Genomic DNA, 20,342 nt, shown 5'->3' on the forward strand with positions numbered 1-20,342 from the left:
ACACCTGGAGAGCTGAAGGTGGTCTATACCTACTGTAGAGGAAGCTTCCTTGCACTCTGCACAGGCCATTGGTTATGGGCCCAGCACTCAGCTTTAGCGGCTGAGGGGGAACAGGAAGGGGCCTGATGGGGCTGAGAGGAATGATGGGAGTTGGAGTCCCAAACACCTGGAGAGAGGGAAGGCCCAAGTAGGCCCAGGCTTGGTTGTTCTCCATTAAGGATGGGGCTGTGAGGCATGCTGGGAGTTGGAGTCCAAAACACGTTTTCCTTGGCCGGGCTGCCCTCCCTTAAGCGGCTGAGGGGGAAAAGGAGGGGGCCTGCTGGGGCAGCGAGGCATGCCGGGAGTTGTAGTCCGAAAGGGCGGAGGGAGGCGCAGGCGTGGTCTGAGGGGAAAGGCAGGGTCGGGAACGCATCCCAGAGTGCCTTGCGGCATCTGTAGCCGAGCTCCGTTTCCCCGGAAGTGGGTGTGCGCGCATGTGCGGCGGGCGAGGGGCGTGGCCGGAAGAGGCGGGCCGGGCGGGGAGCCCTCGGAAGGTTTGTCCCGCGCTCTCTCTCTCGCTCTCTCGCCCGCTCGCTCGGTGCCTTCGCCGCCGCCATTCGCCGGGTTGGAGCTGACAGGTGAGGAGACGGAGGGAGGGCGGGCGGGCGAAGGAGGGAGGGAGGGAGAGAGGGGGCTCCGGGCCCTCCCTGTGTCTCTCTCTCAGGCAAGCGGGGTGGGCGCCTCTCCTTCTGAGGGGAGGAAGGGCGTGCCTCGGGGCCTAGCAGTAGGCCCTCTCAGGGGGGGCCCTTCCTTCCTTCCTCCCTTCCTCTCTTCCTTCCTCTTGGGGCCTTCCCCAAAGTTCCTCACCTTCCCTCGGTGCCTGGGGCCATTGGGGGCCAGTTCTGTGGCGGAGCTCCTCGTCCCCTCGAGTGGGAAGAAGAGAGCCCACAGGAGCCGCCCAGCCCAGCCCCAGCCCCATCCCCTCACCCCTCACACATGGCCACACTCCCCACGACACTCCCAGGCAGAGAGTTCCACCGATGAACAGCTCTCCTTACCGCCAGGAAGTTCGGCCGGAGTTAGTGTTGTTATTATTATTATTATTATTATTATTATTATTGTTATCTTTATTTGTACCCTACTAACATTTCCCAAAGAACTCGGTGTGGCTTACAAAAGGCCAAGGCCCTCAATAAAACAACAGCATAACAAATACACAACAATAAACATTAAAGCAATAACAATAAACATAAAAAGTTCTGTGGCGGAGCTCCTCGTCCCCTCGAGTGGGAAGAAGAGAGCCCACAGGGGCCACCCAGCCCCACCGCCATCCCCTCACCCCTCACAGATGGCCACACTCCCCACGACACCCCCAGGCAGAGAGTTCCACCGATGAACAGCTCTCCTTACCGCCAGGAAGTTCGGCCCGGAGTTAGTATTATTATTATTATTATTATTATTAACTTTATTTGTACCCCGCTAACATCTCCCGAAGGACTCAGTGCGGCTTACAAAGGCCAAGGCCCTCAATAAAACAACGTATCCTCCCCATTGAGCCATCAAGATTGCTAAGATCGTCTGGAGGGGCCCTGCTCTCGATCCCACCAGCCGAACAGGCGCGGCTGGTGGGGACGAGAGACAGGGCCTTCTCGGTGGTGGCCCCTCGACTCTGGAACTCTCTCCCTCTGGAGGCCAGAACTGCCCCTTCGATCTTAACGTTCAGGAAACAGGTGAAAACCTGGCTTTGGGGATTGGCATTCGACAAATGAGCCTTTGAGCCATGATCCTGTGATATGGATGGGTGACGACGAATAATGATTGCTGATGACAACTGACCACTGTAATTATAGGATTGTATTTTGCTATTTTAATGTTTGAGTGTGATTTAGAATATGATGTTTTAATGAGTGTCTGTAATATTGATGTTGGAAACCGGCCCGAGTCCCTCGAATGGAGGTGAGAAGACCGGGATACAAAACTACCAAATAAATAAAAAAAATAATAAACAGCATAACAAATACAACAATAAAACTCATAAAGCAAAAAAATAAACATTAAAGCAATAACAATAAACATTAAAAAAACAATAACACCTTGACGCATTTAAAACTAGGCCAGGCCAATGTAATGAATAAAATGTAAAAGTGCTGGACATGACAGGTGGAGTGTTAGGTTTTTAGAGGTAGGAGCGGTGTGCAGACAATCTTAAATGTTTTTAATGATTGTTTTGTGATTTTATTGTTGGAAACCGGCCCGAGTCCCCCGATAGAGGGGAGAAGACTGGTATACAAAACTGCTAAATAAATAATAAATAAATTAAATCTCTAATAAAGTCCGTTTGGGACAAGATGCTGGGAGTTTCCTATTCTGGGAAAGCACACTGGAACAGCCAGGTCTTCAGGCTCTTCCTAAAGATTGCCAACGTTGGGGCTTGTCTGATGTCCTTGGGGAGAGAGTTCGAGTCAGGGGGCCACCACAGAGAAGGCCCTGTCCCCACCAAACGCGCTTGCGACTCAGGTGGGATCGTGAGCAGGGCCTCTCCAGATGAATGGAGGGATCCTGTGGGTTCATATACAGAGATGCGGTCACGCAGGTAGGCGGGTCCCAAACCGTTTAGGGCTTTATAGGTAAGCTGGAATCTTCTTTCCTGTCATTTCAACCCATTGTTCCAATTTATTTATTCTTTGTTTACATCATTTCTACCCCGCCCGTCTCAGCCCGAAGGCGACTCAGGGCGGCAAACAGTCGGCACAATTCAATGCCATAGATAAAATACATACATCAATAAAAATAAAACATCTCATTGCAATGTATCTAAACACATCAAAACAGTAAACAATGAAAATTTTAAAATTATGTCGTCATGTTCAGTCCTCGTCCGTTCTGTCGTCTTAGCCGTTCCTCAGTTGTTTTCCAATTCAGGTTTATCTGATTAAGATGAAGTTCCAAAAGCTTTCTTGAAGAGCCAAGTTTCCAGGTTTTTCCCCGAAAGGTCAGGAGGGAGGAGGCCGATCTGATATCCTTGGGCAGGGAGTTCCACAGCTGAGGGGCCACCACAGAGAAGGCCCTGTCTCTCATCCCAACCAGACATGCTTGTGAAGCAGGCGGGATCGAGAGTAGGGCCTCCTCCGACGATCTCAACTCCCTGGTGGGTTCATATGGAGAGAGGCTTTCGGATAGAGAAGTCCCAGTTCCCTTCCACACAGCCTTATAGATCCCAGAATAGCAAGGCAGAAAATCCCACCATATCTGCTTGGAAATGGGTTACCTGAGTCCACGTTCTGATCATGGGGTTTCCTGCCTTCATATTTTGGGATCTATAGGGCAGTGTGGAAGGGATATAGGGCCCCTGGTTGTGCTGGTCAATGACCGAAATAAATGATTTGAGGGCCCCTGTTTTCCCTTAGTATTCTGGGATATAGGGAGGGCCCCTGGCTTCCAGGGCAACAGGGCGACTCAGGATCAAGGGTCTGGAGAACAAGCCCTATGAGGAACAGCTTAAAGAGCTGGACATGTTTAGCCTGAAGAAGAGAAGGTTGAGAGGAGACATGATGATAGCCATGTATAAATACGTGAGAGGAAGCCACAGGGAGGAGGAGGGAGCAAGCTTGTTTTCTGCTTCCCTGGAGACTAGGACGCAATGGAACAATGGCTTCAAACTACAAGAAAAGAGATTCCATCTGACTGTGAGAGCTGTTCAGCAGTGAAACTCTCTGCCCCGGAGGGAGTGTGGTGGAGGCTCCTTCTTTAGAGGCTTTTAAGCAGAGGCTGGATGGCCATCTGTGGGGGGTGTTTTGAATGGAATATTCCTGCTTCTTGCCAGATTGGGGTTGGACTGGATGATGGCCCAAGAGGTCTCTTCCAACTCTAGGATTCTAAGCCGTCTCCCTCTTCCCTATGACACCCTTCCACATATTTATACACGGCTCTCATGTCTCCTCTCAACCTTCTCTTCTGCAGGGTAAACATAACACCCTCCTCATAGGGATTCATGGTCCCCAGTTCTCAATAATAATAATAATAATCATCATCATCATCATCACCATCATCATCATCTTTATTTATGTCCTGCCACTATCTCCCAAATGGGACTCGGCACGGCTTACAAGACACAGCAAGTGCAGTATATAACATAAAACAACACATGAGTATAAAACAATATCACATAAAATGATAAAAACAACCACTATCAACACATAAAATAAAATACAATGACACAAGTTAAGAATGTAGAGCATCTGTAGTTAAAACTAGCTGCCATCAAACTTCGTGACTGCATCCCCCCAATGCGAGCGTTAAGATCTGCTGGGGAGGCCCTCCTCTCAGTCCCACCACTGTCACAAGCGTGGTGAGTGGGGGTGAGAGAGAGAGCCTTCTCGGTGGTGGCCCCCCCAGCTCACCCTGCTCCCCGATTCAAACCGCCAACCTTTTGGTCAGCAGTCCTGCCGGCACAAAGGTTGAGCCCATTGCACCACCGGAGCCTCCTTTCAAGTTGACTAGATGACAGAAAAGACGCGGTCTACTGAAAGTCTGTGGGTTCTCCGGTTCCATTATGTACAGCAATGTAATAAAATTGGTCCCTGGACATGGAAACTAGGACACGGAGCAATAGATTCAAATGGCAAGAAAACCTAAATGCTAGGAATGCGTTCCTGACAATAAGAGCTGTTCAACAGTGGAATAAGTCTCCTTCTCTGGAGGTTTTTAAGCAGAAGCTGGATGGCCATCTGTCGGGAGCAGTTTCATTAATTTTCCTGCAAGGCAGAGAGGGTTAGACGGGATGGCCTTTGGGGTCCCTTCCAGCTCTGATTCTATGAATGTGAATTGGGAAACAATGGAGGGGTGCATCTGATTGCATGATGCATCTATATCTCAATGTCATTCCTCTAGAATTTATGAAGTGCTTTCCCTTATTTATATCTTGATGAAGAGGGATTATGTCTGTCAATAGCACCATTCCTGATCTTAACTTTGAAACATTTTCAAAACTGGATCTCTTCCTACTTGTCCTTGAAAACAATGCTTTTGACAAATTAAAGACTATCAGAGGGGGGCTTTCTGCTCAAAACATAAAGAAAAACGATCCTTTTAGGAGGGCCATACTCACCGTGTGAAGCATCTTGTACACAATGTTCTTCCCTTCGCCTTGGTGCTTTTTCTATTTTACCCACTGTTTTCACGAGGAGTGGATTTGTATAGGCTCATAGATTTTTGAGTGGGCCGGCCTCCAAGGTAGGACCCCCTGTTAGTTAGAATAACGTTGGTGGCCACTTCAGGCTAATTAGATGCAAGTACACCAAAATTACTCATTTTATTTTGAGCCCTGTGGTGAAGGTGCAAGTGCACTTCAGAGTCTTTAATAACATACTTTGAAAACAACCTTTAAAGTTGAAAAACTATTGGTTGCAGTTATACTTGTTTATGTGGATGATGTGAAACTTTCCAGCGAAAAGGTGTGCTTCCTGTTAGGAAATCCACCTTGACTGACCTGACCCTATCTTGGAGGGGAGCAACTAAAACCGTCATTGAAAAACACTCTGTATAGAAATGGTAGCTGCTCAGCCCCTTCCACACACATTATCTGCTTTGGACTGGAATATATGGCTGTGTGGACTCAGATAACCCAGTTCAAAGCAGATGCTCTGGAATTTTCTGCCTTGATAATCTGGGATATATGGCTGTGTGGAAGCCCCCCCCCCCCCCCCCCCCAGGTACATTAAAATTGTATTGCATTAATTTATTTTATTTATTTAGCAGTTTTGTATACCGGTCTTCTCACCTCCGTTCGAGGGACTCAGGCCGGTTTCCAACATCAATATTACAGACAGGCATTAAAACATCATATTCTAAATCACACTAAAACATTAAAATAGCAAAATACAATCATATTAAGGTAAAGGTTTCCTCTTGACATGAAATCTAGTTGAGTCCGACTGGGGGGTGTTGCTCATCTCCATTTCTAAGCGGAAGAGCCAGCGTTGTCCATAGACACCTCTAAGGTCATGACTGGGTGGAGCTCCGTTACCTTCCTGTCAAAGCAGTATCTATTGATCTACTCACATTTGCATGTTTTCGAACTGCTAGGTTGGCAGAAACTGGGGCTAACAGCGGGAGCTCACTCTGCTCCCTGAAAAGCAGTTTATGAGAGTTAATATTTTGATTGAATATATGGATTGTAATAAAATTACTTCTGCCCTCCTTTCTATTCTTGTGGAAAGATGTTCTGGGTTAGTATTATGATATATCTGTATGGCAATTATTGGTGGGTATATATACACTCTTTAAAAATGCCATCTTTAAGGCAGTGGTTTCTGACTTTTGGTCCTCCAGGTGTTTTGGACTTCAGTTCCCACAATTCCTAACAGCTTGTCAGGAGCGACTTGAAAAACTGCAAGTCGCTTCTGGTGTGAGAGAATTGGCAGTCTGTAAGGATGTTGCCCAGGGGATGCCTGGATGTTTTACCACCCTGTGGGAGGCTTCTCTTATGTCCCCACATTAGAAGTTGGAGCTGACAGATGGGAGCTCACCCCTCTCCCTGGATTCGAACCGCTGACCTCTTGTTCAGCGGTCCTGCTGTCACAAGGGTTTAAACCGGGGGCTCCTGGATTTATTATTAAGCAGAGGTGATATTAAAGCTAGAAATGACTATCTGCTAGGGTGTTAGTACCAGGTACCATAGGCTGTGTTTCAGAAAATGGAAATCGATCACTGAGTAATTCTTGCCCATAAACACTCAGTGAAATTCATGGGGTGGCTGTAGGTGACTTGAAGGCAAACACACATACACAGGAAGGGGAAAAATTCAGGTGCCTGATTATGTAGCTGTTAAAAATTTCATACAGTCATTCTAAAAACTAAGCTGGAATAGAGTTCTGCTGCGTGTAGCATGTCAAATGACAGTCCCATTCAAAATCCACAAACTTCTCTGAACTGGCTGTGTTTCCATGGTCACATTAATCCCTGATTAACATGGACATGCAAGTCAAGCTGAGTGTCGTTGCCTTTGCAAAACATGGGGCTGATGATCTCTCTGCTTTGAGCTTTCCCTCTTCAGCATCCTGTTCCTTTTTGCCCAGTTGCTTCCAGAGCAATTCACCACCGATCCTTTTTTCAGATAGCAATCCTGGGGAGTTTTCTTGTACATCCCTATGGCTACTAAATGGGGTCAACGCTGGTTAACATTTGGGTGAGATCCCAACAGCAAGAACAACACCCTTCTCATGTTATGCCTTTAACATGTGATTTCTCCCTTGTCCAGTTTGATTGTTGGGTGAATATGACATTGCATAATATCCCAGTAATGCTGCTGGTCTTGGGAATCATTCCATTGTACTCTCTGACTTGAAGAATGATGGCAAAGGGGGGGGGGGGGGGGAGGAATACATGCAACAGATATGTAGCCCATCTCTGTGCCGCACGCACTAGTCCTCCTTTGTCATTCACACTGCCTCTTTATGGCTTTGCTTTCCCATTCCCTCTGTTATTGCCACTTTTCTTCTAAAGCTTCCAAGCAGTCTTCAAAGGCAACCTCACATAGAGTGCGTTGCAGTAGTCTATCCTAGATGTAACGAGAGCGTGGACCACCGTGGCCAACTCTGACTTCCGTACCTTGGGAAGTCAGACTTGGCCACAGTGGTCCACACTCATGGTACATCTAGGATAGACTGCTGCAATGTACTCTAAGTGGGTTTGCCTTTGAAGACTGCTCGGAAGCTTCAAATAGTCGAATGAGAGGCAGCCAGGTTAATAACTGGGGCGAACACAACTCCCATGTTACGCCAGCTCCACTGGCTGCCAGTTTGCTACCGGGCACCATTCAAAGTGCTGGCTTTGGCCTATCAAGCCCTAAACGGCCCCGGCCCAAATTACCTGTCCGAACGCATCTCTCCCTATGAACCATTGCAGAGATTAAGATCCTCCGGGGAGGCCCTGCTTTTTGTCCAGCCATTGTCACAGTTGTGATTGGTGGGGACGAGAGACAGGGCCTTCTCGGTGATTGCTCCCCGGCTATGGAACTCCCTTCCTGGTGAGATCAGGTCGGCCTCCTCCCTCCTCTCCTTCAGAAGGATGTTCAAAACTTGGCTGTGGGACCAAGGTTTTGGGACAAGGCAATGAAGCAGCAATAGGAAAGATGACCAGGCCAATTAGATTTGATGCTGATGACTAGGACGATTTTAAATGGTGTATTTTAATATTTTGATAAATGTTTTTAATGTTTATGTGTGTATATAAGAATTTGTGTCCCGGCATTGAATGTTTGCCGTGTATATGCTGTGCTCCGCTCTGAGTCCCCTGAGTTGGGGTGAGAAGAAGGGCAGAATAGAAAGGTTTTAAATCAATAAATAATATAGAAAAGACAAGGGACTGTGCTTCGTGCTGTGCTACTGCCTTTGTAACCTTTGGAAAGTATTGGGAAGGGGACCATATCATAGTTGTAGGGGACTTGCTTTGCATGCAGGTAAGCATCAGATTCAGACAATGGCATTTTTGCAAAAGAGCTCTGCTGGGTATGTGGGAAGCCACTGCCAGTCAAACAAATCAGTCCTTGACTAGGGACCTCATCACACTAGAGAATGAATACACTTTAAATCCGGTTGCTGCCTCCTGCAGAATTCTGGGGTTGGTAGTTTAGGGAGGAGCCTTTAACAGTCTCGTTAAACTACAAACCCCAGAATTCTGCAGAAGGCAGCAACCGGAAGTGGATTCATCCTCTAGTGTGATGACCTGGTAGGTGAACAAGCAGGTAAATAAAGAAAAGACTCCCGTGTCTTCCTGAATTGGAGAGATGTCCAGCACTCTTGGAGCATACCTGCCTTTCAGTGAGTGTCCGTATGCGTTGATAGATACAGAGAAGGCCGGGAGATTTCTCGCTGCTGTCTCCAAAAGACATCATCAACCTTTGCCGGTAGGAAGAAGAGGTTCGCTCCAATTTTGTTGTGCCTTGAACTTAACCTAGGTCCAGGTGAGCCTAGTTATTTAATACAATTGAGTCATTTGGGATTTCCACCTTTCTATTCAGTCGAATACTGCTACAGATTTTGAACTTTAAATCTGGTTTCTGGATATTGGCCAAAATGCTAAAGAGAGACCCTTCTCACAGTGTGTATGCCAGTTGCAGCACATGAGCATCCGTGCAGGAGTGCAAATAGCAGGAAGTTCTCTGCAGAGGCCATGGTTACATCCAAGGGGAGACAAAGTTGTAAAACGGGGAAGTTTCTGGGGAAAGATCGATGAGGTCTGTCTCATTTCCCTGCTCTCTCTTGTACTTTCACTGGCAGGCTCCAGCTGAGGATTCAGGATGGGAGACAAGCCTATTTGGGAACAGATCGGTTCCAGCTTTGTACAGCATTACTACCAGTTATTTGATACAGACAGAACTCAATTAGGAGCAATATACGTAAGTAGCTACTCGAACGGGATTCTTTACTTCTTTTTAGGTATTTCTTGCTTATATCTCACTTGTCCCCCCCCCTCCCCCAATTCTGTATATTTCCTTAAAATATCTGGGAATGGAGACCCCTCCCCCCAGCAACAGCCGCTGCTCTGGGCCAGAGTGAAGAGAGAGGAGGGGGCCAGGGGACAGTTCCACCTTGTCTCCTGTGCTATGCTAAAATATAATATAAAATATTGTATATACATATAATATTTATCATACAGGGTGTGGCAGCATAACTTCCTTTTTTAAAATGCGCGCCATTGAATCAGTTGAAGACGTAGTGGAGCACTCGTGGTCTCGTTGGAGAGGCGGGAGTATCAAGTTTTGTCCTGACACCGTTTTATTTATTTATTTATTTATTTATTATTCGGACTTCTATGCGGCCACTCCCCTGGGGCTCGGAGCGGCTTACAAGAACAGGCTAAAATCGAACACAATTTAAAAACAATTTAAAACAATTTAAAAACAACAATATCAGAGATCAAAGGCCCGTCGAAACAGATGTGTCTTACATGCCCTGCGGAAAGCTGATAAGTCCCGCAGTTCAGTCGCCATCACGCGTTGGAACCGCGAGGAGCGTGCTTTTGCTGCTGAGGCCTACTTTTTGAGCGGATTTGGAGTGGCCGGCCTGCTCTCCAGATTTGGCCCCTTGTGATTTTTTCTATGGGGTTTTTTGAAATCCCGTGTTTATGTGAACCGTCCAAGGACCCGACAAGATTTGAAGACCAACATCCAGAAGGAAATTGCCAACAGAACGCCTGCTATGCTGGCAAGAGTCAGGACAAATGCCAGAAATCGGTTGACTCAGTGTATGGAGAATGGAAAATGTGGGACGTCACCTACCTCATTTGATCTTCAAAACTATGTAAAACAAAAGTTTAGGTATGCATCTACATTATAAAAATAAATAAATAAAAATTTCTGATTCATACAATGGATTTTATTAAGTTTTGAAAAAAGGAAGTTATGCCTCCTCACCCTGTATTATAATGTAATACAGTATAATACTAAGAATAATAATATATTACAATTATATATTTTATATTACATGTAATATTACTAATAATATAGCAATATAATTATATAGTTCAATATAGTGATGTATAGCGCTGATATTGTACTGTGCTCATGGTATAATGTATTGTATGCATATATGTGTGTGTGTGTGTGTGTGTGTGTGTATATCTTGTAAGCCGCTCTGAGTGCCCTTTGGGGTGAGAAGGGCGGCATATTTATTTATTTTTATTTATTATTTAAACTTATATGCCGCCACTCCCTTCCCTGGGGCTCGGAGCGGCTTACAAGAATGGCTAAAATCTAACAAAATTTAAAAGCAATTTAAAACAATTTAAAAACAACAGTATCAAACATTAAAAGCCTGTCGGAACAGGTATGTCTTACATGCCCTGCGGAAAGCTGGTAAGTCCCGCAGGGCACGAACCTCAGGTGGCAGAGCATTCCAGACTGATGGCGCCACTGCTGTGAAGGCTCTGCATCTGGTTGCCGCTAGACGCAAGGTCTTGACATATAAATGTCGCAAATAAATAAATAAATACCTGTCAGTTATTGTGAGCTTGAGAAGTTGAATTACATTTACCGTTACGTCACCAAAGCTTTTGCAGTTGTGTTAGTGCTATTTACTCCCATTGGAGTATCTCCTCCGGATCCACGAGACCACAAACTGGTGATCTCTGCAGGTGGTGGTTTCCCCCTCGGGTGCTTACCAAGGGTAATGCCAACACTTTGCCACCTTGCAGAGGCTCCCCAGGATTTACGCAGTTCTGTAGTTTATAGCAACATCTGAGTCTTAAATTGTTTAAAAAGGGGGTGTTTAAAAAGAGTGAAGTGGATGTAAAGATTTCTTGAGTCTTATCTGTATTGAGATGTCAGTACAGAGGTCTGTCATTTGGTTGGCGGAGAAGAATGTGTTTGACCTAAAGCCACCAATAACGTAGGCACATTGCTGTACATCTTTATTTATCATGTCAGAAGCGAACCGAGGGTACAGTTGTAATGTATTTAAAACACAAACAAAGTTAAAAACTTGGCATTACGCTAAATGTCCTGTGACCAGTAACTGGCCACTTGAAGTGCCTGTGGTGTTGCTATAAGGAGGTCCTCCCTTGTGCATGTGGCAGGGCTCAGGTGGCATTGCAGCAGATGGTCAGTGGTTTGCTCCTCTGCACACTCGCATGTCGAGGATTCCACTTTGTGGCCCCATTTCTGAAGGTTGGCTCTGCATCTCGTGGAGCCAGAGCGCAGTTTGTTCAGCGCCTTCCAAGTCGCCCCGTCTTCCGTGTGCCCAGGGGGAGTCTCTCATTCGGTATCAACCGTGGCTTAAGGTTCCGTGTTTTTTTGCCAGCCACTTTTGGACTCACAGCATTTTGGAGTAAGGAGCCGCCAGCCTGAGTGGTTGGGGTCTGTCTCTTGAGGCATGTTTCCTGGCATCTGCCTCAGTTGGCTGACTTGGTTCTTAAGTAACAGTTGCTGCTTAATCATGGCTTGTATAAAGCCATTACATTTTGAATGGGAGATCAGGAATGGTTTGTACAAAGCAAAATCTTTCAGCCAGACCGTGACTGGATTTTCCTACTGATATTATTTCAGATAGATGCCTCATGCCTTACGTGGGAAGGACAACAATTTCAGGGCAAAGCAGCTATTGTTGAAAAACTCTCCGTAAGTATTTCCCCTAGCAGTACGATAGATTTTTATTCAATATGAAATTTGAAAGATTTGCTTCTCTGGGCAAGATAGGCTCTAGCTTTACCTGTGATGTCGTATTTGTTGGGCGACTGGGCTTATTAACAAAATACCCTCAGCAGAGTAACTTTTTAGCAGCAGTGTGACCCAGCACCAGTAGCTCAAAGTGATAAAAATAACAAAAACCCATGTTGTATCTTCCATAGGAGACTTTTCTTTGTAGTAACACAATATGGTTGCACTGTTTACAAGAACAAGGTTTCCATAACACAAATAAAGTTCTTTATACTTCCTTCTTTGCTTCCACATGGGGCTTCTTTCTCATGCAGATAAACAGCTTCACTCTCACACCGACGGGACACAGGAGCGTCACACATTAGCTTTTTACACAGGAGCTTAGCTCCACACACAATGGCCTTCAACCTGGGGCTTCTCTCACAGAGGCTTCTCACACCAGACCTTTTCACACTGAGGCCTCCCTCACACTGAGGCCTTTCTCCTACCAAGGCCTTCTCACACTGAGGCTCTCTCGGAATGAGGCGAACTAATATTGAGGCCTTCTCATACTGAGGCCTACTAACACATTGAGGCCCTTCTCTCACAGACTGACAGCTACCAAGCTACAGGCACACCTGCTTATATTGAACTGCAGCTATTATTATTATTATTATTAACTTTATTTGTACCCCGCTAGCATCTCCCGAAGGACTCGATGCGGCTTACACAGGCCGAAGCCTCAAAACAACAATACAATAGAGAGCATAACATCACAATAGCAAGCAAATCAGCAATAAACAAAATAGCATAACACCACAATAACAAAGCAAATCAAACAATAAGCAAAATAACAACAATAGCAGTACATCAAGACATTATTAAAACTGGTTCGGCCGGCGCACTGGGGTACAAGGGTTAAAAGTGCTGAAATGGCAGGAGGCACGTGGGATTAAAAGTGCAGTGTGCAGCGACAATTAGTTATGCTAAGGTGCTACTAGGACTTGGGGTGGGGATTCCTAGTCTGAGAAGGCACAACGGAACAGCCAAGTTTTTAAATTCCTTCTGAAAACGGCTAGAGTGGGGGCCTGTCTGAGGTCTTTTGGGAGGGCGTTCCAAAGTCGGGGGGCCGCCACAGAAAAGGCCCTGTCACGTGTCCCCACCAAGCGCGCTTGCGACGTGGGTGGGATCACGAGCAGGGCCTCCCCAGATGATCGGAGTGAGCGTGTGGGTTCGTAGATGGAGATGCGGTCACGCAGGTAGGGTGGTCCCAAACCGTTTAGGGCTTTGTAGGTAAGCACCTGCACCTTGAATTGGGCTCGGAAAATAAATGGCAGCCAGTGGAGCTCCTTGAACAGAGGGGTAGACCTCTCTTGATAATGAGCTGTTGCTGACTCGTTGTATCCATTTAACCCATTCAGTGCTTGACTCACATTTTTGTATTTAAAAATACCTAGTTAATTTTTAATATTTCTGACAGTATTCATTGGACATTCCCCGTGCAGGACAGTTGTCACTTCCTCCGTGCTGGTTTCAATACTGTTTATCTGTAAAATGTCATTAACTTCTATAGCATCCCATTTCAGCAATACCTGCCCTTGCTGGCACGACAATACCTTAATCCCGAGGTTTTAATAAAAGCACACCTTTGGGTCATTGAATCCCGTGTCTCTTCGTCTTGAACTTAGTCAATCAGATGCACATTTTTTCAGGTGCAGAACTGAAATTGTATGAGAGTGAGTTAAAGACTTCCTTGTTTCCATTGCAGAGCCTTCCCTTTCAGAAAATACAACACAGTATCACAGCGGAAGACCATCAACCCACACCTGACAGCTGTATACTCAGTATGGTAGTAGGGCAGCTTAAGGTATGTGCTATTTCCAACCCTGAACCCTATGAAATGGTGTTTGAGAGCTCTGTTCCGGCCTATTTCAGGTATAAACCGGAGCTTGTTTGCCACAGATAGGACTTGGGCTTACACTATTTGATAAATTACTCCATCTCGGTAGAGAAAGTATGAGTACCCTGAGAGAAATGGGGGTAAAAGCTTGTAGGAAAGGTGTTGCTTAGCAGGTTAAACCACAGGTTAAACTGCTGAGCTGCTGAACTTACAGACCAAAAGGTTGTTGATTTGAATCCGGGGAGGCGGGGGGATGATCTCCCGCCGTTCGGCCCAGCTTTTGCCAACCTAGAAGTTTGAAAACATGCAAATGTGACTAGATCAATAGGTTCCGCTTCTGCAGGAAGGTAACAGCGCTCCATGCGGTCATGCTGGCCACATGACCTTGGAGGTGTCCGTGGACAATGCCGGCTCTTTGGCTTAGGAATGGAGATGAGCACCAGAGTCCCAGAACCAGACACAACTGGACTTCATGTCAGGAGAAGCCTTTACCTTTATCTCTGTAGAGTCGAGAGGCGTATTGCAGTTCACCTAGGAAGAAAGAGGAGGAATTAGGAATGGAAAGCATTGTGCGAAAACATCCTTAGGAGACAGAGTCCTTTATAGGTCTGTAAGTGGGCACTTTCAGGTAGCAAGGCACATCTGTTGTACAGGTCCATTGATTTTGGGAAAACTCAGCTCTGCCTCTAAACTATTTATTTATTTATTTATTTACATATTTATTTACATATCAGCCCGCAGGCGACTCAGGGCGGTCTACATATCGGCACAATCCTATGCCATCAATACAATACAAAAGCAAAAACAGTTAAGTGCAATTATACAAAAAAGGCAGTGCAATGACAATTTAAAAAGAGCTCTATCCTCTCATTCCAATCCTCGTCCGTTTCATCGTCTTGGCCGTTCCTGGGTCATTCTCCATCTCAAGCTTGAATATCTATTCCGGGGTTCCGAATGCCTGCTCGAAGAGCCAGGTTTTCACTCTCTTACGAAAGGTCAGGAGGGAGGGGGCTGATCTAATATCCCTAATAAACAATCTCAATGCTCCTTCTGTCACTGAGATATACTGCAGCCTTCTCCTCATTTGGCCTCTTGTTTATTTATTTATTTGGTAGTTTTGTATACCGGTCTTCTCACCTCCATTTGAGGGACTCGGGCCGGTTTCCAACATCAATATTACAGACCGTCATTATTGCTTGTGGCAGCTTCTGGCCTCAGAGAGAAAACCAGCAGAATTATTATTATTATTATTATTATTATTATTATTATTAGACTAGTACCGTATATTCCGGCATATAAGACGACTGGGCGTATAATACGACCCCCAACTTTTCCAGTTAAAATATAGAGTTAAGACGACTCCCATGCATAAGACTACACCCACGTATAAGACGACTCCTGACTTTTGAGAAGATTTTATTGAGTTAAAAAGTAGTCTTATACGCCAGAATTTACTGTACGTAACTGAATAAATTCCCTTTCCACTTGTTACACTGCTTCTTGTGTACGTGTCCATCAATAGTCTGAGTATCAGCGTGGCACATTCTGGGTACACACAGTCATAAACCCCAAGCGCAACAGGCCGCCTGTGTTGCCAGAACCTGTCCCTTTAATGGCTTCTCTCCTCTTCTGCTCAGGCAGATGATGACCAAGTTCTAGGTTTCCATCAGACCTTTTTGTTGAAAAGCTTGCAAGGTGCTTGGGTGTGCACCAATGAAGTCTTCAGGCTAGCGCTCCACAACCTTTAGCCTCTGGCCTCCTCCTCCTCCTCCCTCTGAACTCCTCACTGAGTAAGAAGCCTCCTGCTTGCTCCCGTCTCCCAGTTGGCCCTGAAGCCTGACCCGCATGGCTGTTGCTTGTGTGTGATCAACACAGAATGAACACTTGGCTTGCCCTAGAATGGCGGCTTCCGAATTAAGAAAGTTGTGGGTTCCTGGAAGGCGTTAGAAAGCAAATCCTGCAGAATTAATAAAGCATAGCTGGATTGTTTTATGCCAGTTGGTTGCCTGCTTAACATATCCCAGATCTTGGAGACCTGGGGCGTACATGTGGCATGCCGTGAATGCCTGCCTCTCTGTGCCTGGAAATCCCTGTCTTTGCTCAAGCCTGTGGGCGTATTTGCAGTTTATCTCCCAGAGCAAGGTAAGAATCCAGAGACAAAGGCAGGCTACTTTCTAAAGCACCAGATGGCCCAGGAGTAATAGTAAAAAGTCAGGACTCTGCTCCAAAATACCTGAATTACAACAGTACTTTGGAGATGGGAAAGCAAACGAAGCATCAGAGCTGCAAATATACAAGCTTTACTTAAAGATGGAAATTGAAGGTCTAACCCAGGCACGGGCAAACTTGGGCCCTCCCTCCCTCCCTTCCTTCCTTCATGTGTTTTGGACTTCAACTCCCAGAATTCCTAACAGCCTCAGGCCCCTTCCTTTCCCCCCTCAGCCACTCAAGCCACTCCTGACACGAAAAAAATGCCATCTGAAACATAATTGATAAGTTCCCTCTTGTCTTTCCCAGAGTTTACGTGGTGGCCTAACAGCAGATGTACTGAATTGTTATCCATCTTTTATAATTATGCAAAAATACTGTGGGACCAAAAAGTTAATTTCATGCGCCCTTTTGTCTTATTTTTGAAAGCAGAAGCAATGTAGCCATTTATTCCTTTTGGTGACCATGGCCGAAGTCCCGTTTTGTGGCCTGTGGTGGTGAAAAATAAAAAGTGGCAGCACCCTCCTGAATGTTTATAACATAGATCCTCTTGTACGTCGCCTCCAAGCCCGGCCCTCCGTTTGCCGCACTCGCCCTTGGCGCTACCTTGGAATAATCGCTTCTAGGAACCCTGAGCCCGAGCCCACTATTGCACAATATTGGTTCATGATGTTTGTCTGATTATAATGTTTTATTGCTTTAGATGTTGACTGAATTTTTGTGCCTGTTTTTAATCTGTATTTGCTGGGCATGCCCCTTGTAAGTCGCCCCGGGTCCCTTTGGGGAGATGGAGGCGGGGGGTAAAAATAAAGTGTTTACTTGAACAGAAAATGGTTATTTGCTTTTAATGAGACTCTCTTGCGGAACTCATAGCAGAGTGTTGCATGCGGCACTTTGGAGTGCTTCTGTGAGCCGCCCCGAGTCCCTTCAGGGAGATGGTGGCAGGGTATAAATAATAATAATAATAATAATAATAAGAAGAAGAAGAAGAAGAAGAAGAAGAAGAAGAAGATACATAACAAGATTGATACACAGCTAACAAGATCATTATGCTGACTTTTGTACCCGATTTTCCTGCTTCTTGGCAGAATGGGGTTGGACTAGATGGCCCACGAGGTCTCTTCCAACTCAATGATTCTATGATTGTGTGATCATACTTCCCAAGTGTCTAGGACTGTGTGATGTATTGGCGAATAATGTGTGCAGATCCAAGTAGGGCAGCTTTTTGCAGCTGACAGGTGGTGATTTAGTCAGTGCCGATTGTTTGCAAGTGCAGGTCATGGTTTTAGGCACTCACCCAGTGTGCTGATCACCACTGGGACCACCTTTACTGGCTTGTGCCATTATTATTATTATTATATTATTATTATTATTATTATTATTATTATAATTATATATTATATATTATATAATGTGTGTGTGTGTGTGTATATATATATATATATACACACACACATACATACTGTATTTTTGTATCCCGCCACCATCACTGCACACTGCACACTGCACTTACCCTACAATCCTTACATACCACCTGTCACATCAGCACTTTTAATCCTGTACCCATTACTCTGGCCCGGCCCAGTTTTATTGTGTCTTGGTGTATTGTTTATTGCTTGTTGTTTAATATTGCTTTAACTGTTTTTAATTTGCTTTAGGTTTTTGTATCGTTATGTTGTGTGTTGAGGCCTTGGCCTTTGTAAGCTGCATTGAGTCCTTTGGGAGATGTTAGCGGGGTACAAATAAAGTTAATAATAATAATAAATAATCTCCCCGAAGGGACTCGGGGCAGCTTACATGGTGACAAGCCCGGTCAGACATAGTTAAATATAATATAATATAATATAGTAATATGATATGTAATTGTTGTTGTTGTTGTTGCAGAATCTTAAGGCTCCAGGGAATCTGGCTGATAAATTCGGTTTAAAATTGACACTCCAAAAGGAACAACACATTCAGATTCCAACAAGCACAGATAACACTTTTCAATGGAGAAAAAGTTGCGGGCCTGAAAATAGTTGTTCTTTTATGATTTTGGGGTGCTGAAAACGAAAATGACATTTAAAAATGTATATTGGCTCTAGTTTTTATGATATAAGCAATCACGTGATCACGTATGGTTGAAAAATGCATGTTGCGACTTACACTATGGAAGATTCTAGAATACTCTAGAAAGTTTGATGACGCACTATTTGTGCCGTGTGCAAAAGCCAGAAAGCCCTCTATTAGGCCAGACTTTTGAACGGTGAGGGTCAGTCAGTTGAAGACGGAGACAGTCTCGTTAAACATCGTTTGACATTGTTCTTTTGACTGTAGTGATGCCTCCTCGCACGTGTGTCAATAAAGCACGATGGAAAAAAGAGATCAAGGCCAATGGACTCCGTCAATGCTGTCAGACTCCTGCTGGAGCATTCATTGCAAGAGGGAATCCTTTCCCTGAATACAAAAGAAAAGTCAAGAGAAGCAAACAGGATAGAAACTAAAGTCACGATTAAAGCCACATTTCATCTTTCAGACTTTTCAACTGCATTCGGCCTACTCATAGAGTTTCTTGCTGCACAAACATAAACAATAGACTAATTAAATAAATATTTCTCATGTATAAACAATTGGCAATATCATTTGACTAAAACTTAGTAAATATTCACGGTTTATATACATGCAGTAAGGTTAGGTGCATTATCACAATATTAACAAATTACCTCTTGTGGAGAAAATTGAAATAGCTGTTGCATAAAAACCAGAGCCAATTAACACATTTAATTATTATATTTGAATTCAGCATGTTAAATTTATTAAGAAACGGCACATTTCGTTTCTGCAACTGAGAAAAACTGAGAATTTGTAGAACAGTGTAATCTCTACCGCGCAGTAGTGTTTTCTCCTTTGAGACAGGATCACTCCTTAGTTTGTTACTAGCTTGGTTATTGTCCTTGGCATCATAATGCTGCACCATTCCAGCTGGAAAATGCACTTCCAAATCCTACGGCATATTAAACCTTTTGGGTGGGTTGTTTGTGTTTTGTACTGTTTTGCTGAGTGGAGTAGTGTGCATGACACACCTGTCCCTCGTGCCAGAATTGTCCCGCTTCTAAAGCGCGTTTTCCTTCTGTCTTCCCTCCCAGGCTGATGAAGATCCTATTATGGGATTCCACCAGATCTTCCTATTAAAGAACATCAACGATGCTTGGGTTTGCACCAATGACATGTTCAGGCTAGCATTGCACAACTTTGGTTGAGACGGCGTCCCGAGGCACCTGTCCTTTTCTTTTCTCCTCTCCTCTTTGCAGATATTACTCACACTCATGGAACATTCCAAATATCATACACAAACGTGCAACACTCTGGCGAGCCAGCGAGACCTGTGACGTGCCCTTCCGAAGAGTTTTTGTTGTTTCACTAGAAGAGCTCCTTGTGCATGATGTTTGGAAGTTAGACTTAGCTGCATTTGGCAAGGGAAATGTTTGTGTTGCCAGCATGTCTTGGGAAGAACCCGTAACACAAAAGGTTGTGTTTCTGTACTGACAAGTTTTCTAATACTCCAAAGAAACAAAAGGAAAGAAAAGAACAGCAGCCCGAATCCAGCTCAGATATTTTTTTTTTTGTCATTCAGATGTTTCAGTGCTACATAATACAATAAAACCATGCAATTTTCCTAACAGTTTAATTTGTGGGATGTTCAGTCTGTAACTACAGAGTCCATCATCTCCAACTATGTCTGAGCACCTGGTTTGGGAGCAAGTGGATGGATGTACATTTGAAGTTGCGAAAAATGTCCATAGCTGTTTTGAACGACTTTTTTGGTAGTTGATAAAGTTTTGGATTTATCGATTGATGGATTGTTCATGTACTGAACACAACATGGCCTCCGCATGGAAATCGCAACATGGATTTATATTGATTCTTTGTGTGCAGATCAGATCATTCCATTGAACCTTTAGTGGTTTTTTTTTGTTTCATTTTTAGTACCAAATGGATTGAAAAGTGATGCGTAAAAGGTGACCATGCAGGCTGTACCGTGGATAGGTTTCCTTTTTCTGGACTGTTTTCCAGACTACCATATTTGCCGTTTTGTTCAAGAGCTAGGGACCTTCTTTCAAGCGTGTAACTTTGTCCCTGAAG

The 20,342-nt window shown here is 44.9% G+C and overlaps 1 protein-coding gene across 2 annotated transcripts; it reads left to right on the plus strand.

Annotated features, from left to right (window-relative positions):
• The first annotated feature begins 470 nt into the window (after positions 1–470).
• NUTF2 (nuclear transport factor 2) lies at positions 471–19,881 on the plus strand. Of its 2 annotated transcripts, XM_067471154.1 has the most exons (6): positions 471–617; positions 9,258–9,376; positions 12,023–12,094; positions 13,881–13,979; positions 15,650–15,802; positions 19,346–19,435. In XM_067471154.1, the coding sequence occupies exons 2-5, from the start codon at positions 9,278–9,280 to the stop codon at positions 15,758–15,760; spliced, it is 381 nt and encodes a 126-aa protein (XP_067327255.1). In that variant the 5' UTR covers positions 471–617; positions 9,258–9,277; the 3' UTR covers positions 15,761–15,802; positions 19,346–19,435. The 2 variants fall into 2 exon arrangements, with proteins under 2 accessions (XP_067327255.1, XP_060644318.1); XM_060788335.2 differs by lacking the exon at positions 15,650–15,802 and having other exon boundaries at positions 476–617; positions 19,346–19,881.
• Positions 19,882–20,342: the final 461 nt, after the last annotated feature.

This window comes from Anolis sagrei, chromosome 8 (genome assembly GCF_037176765.1).
Source record: "Anolis sagrei isolate rAnoSag1 chromosome 8, rAnoSag1.mat, whole genome shotgun sequence".
Taxonomy (NCBI): Eukaryota; Metazoa; Chordata; class Lepidosauria; order Squamata; family Dactyloidae; genus Anolis; species Anolis sagrei.

Coding starts and splice junctions, on each gene's coding strand:
- NUTF2 (XM_060788335.2), top strand. CDS start 9,278: ATGGGAGACAAGCCTATTTGGGAACAGATCGGTTCCAGCTTTGTACAG. Junction 9,377..12,022: donor CTCAATTAGGAGCAATATAC/GTAAGTAGCTAC, acceptor ATATTATTTCAG/ATAGATGCCTCATGCCTTAC. Junction 13,980..19,345: donor TGGTAGTAGGGCAGCTTAAG/GTATGTGCTATT, acceptor CTTCCCTCCCAG/GCTGATGAAGATCCTATTAT.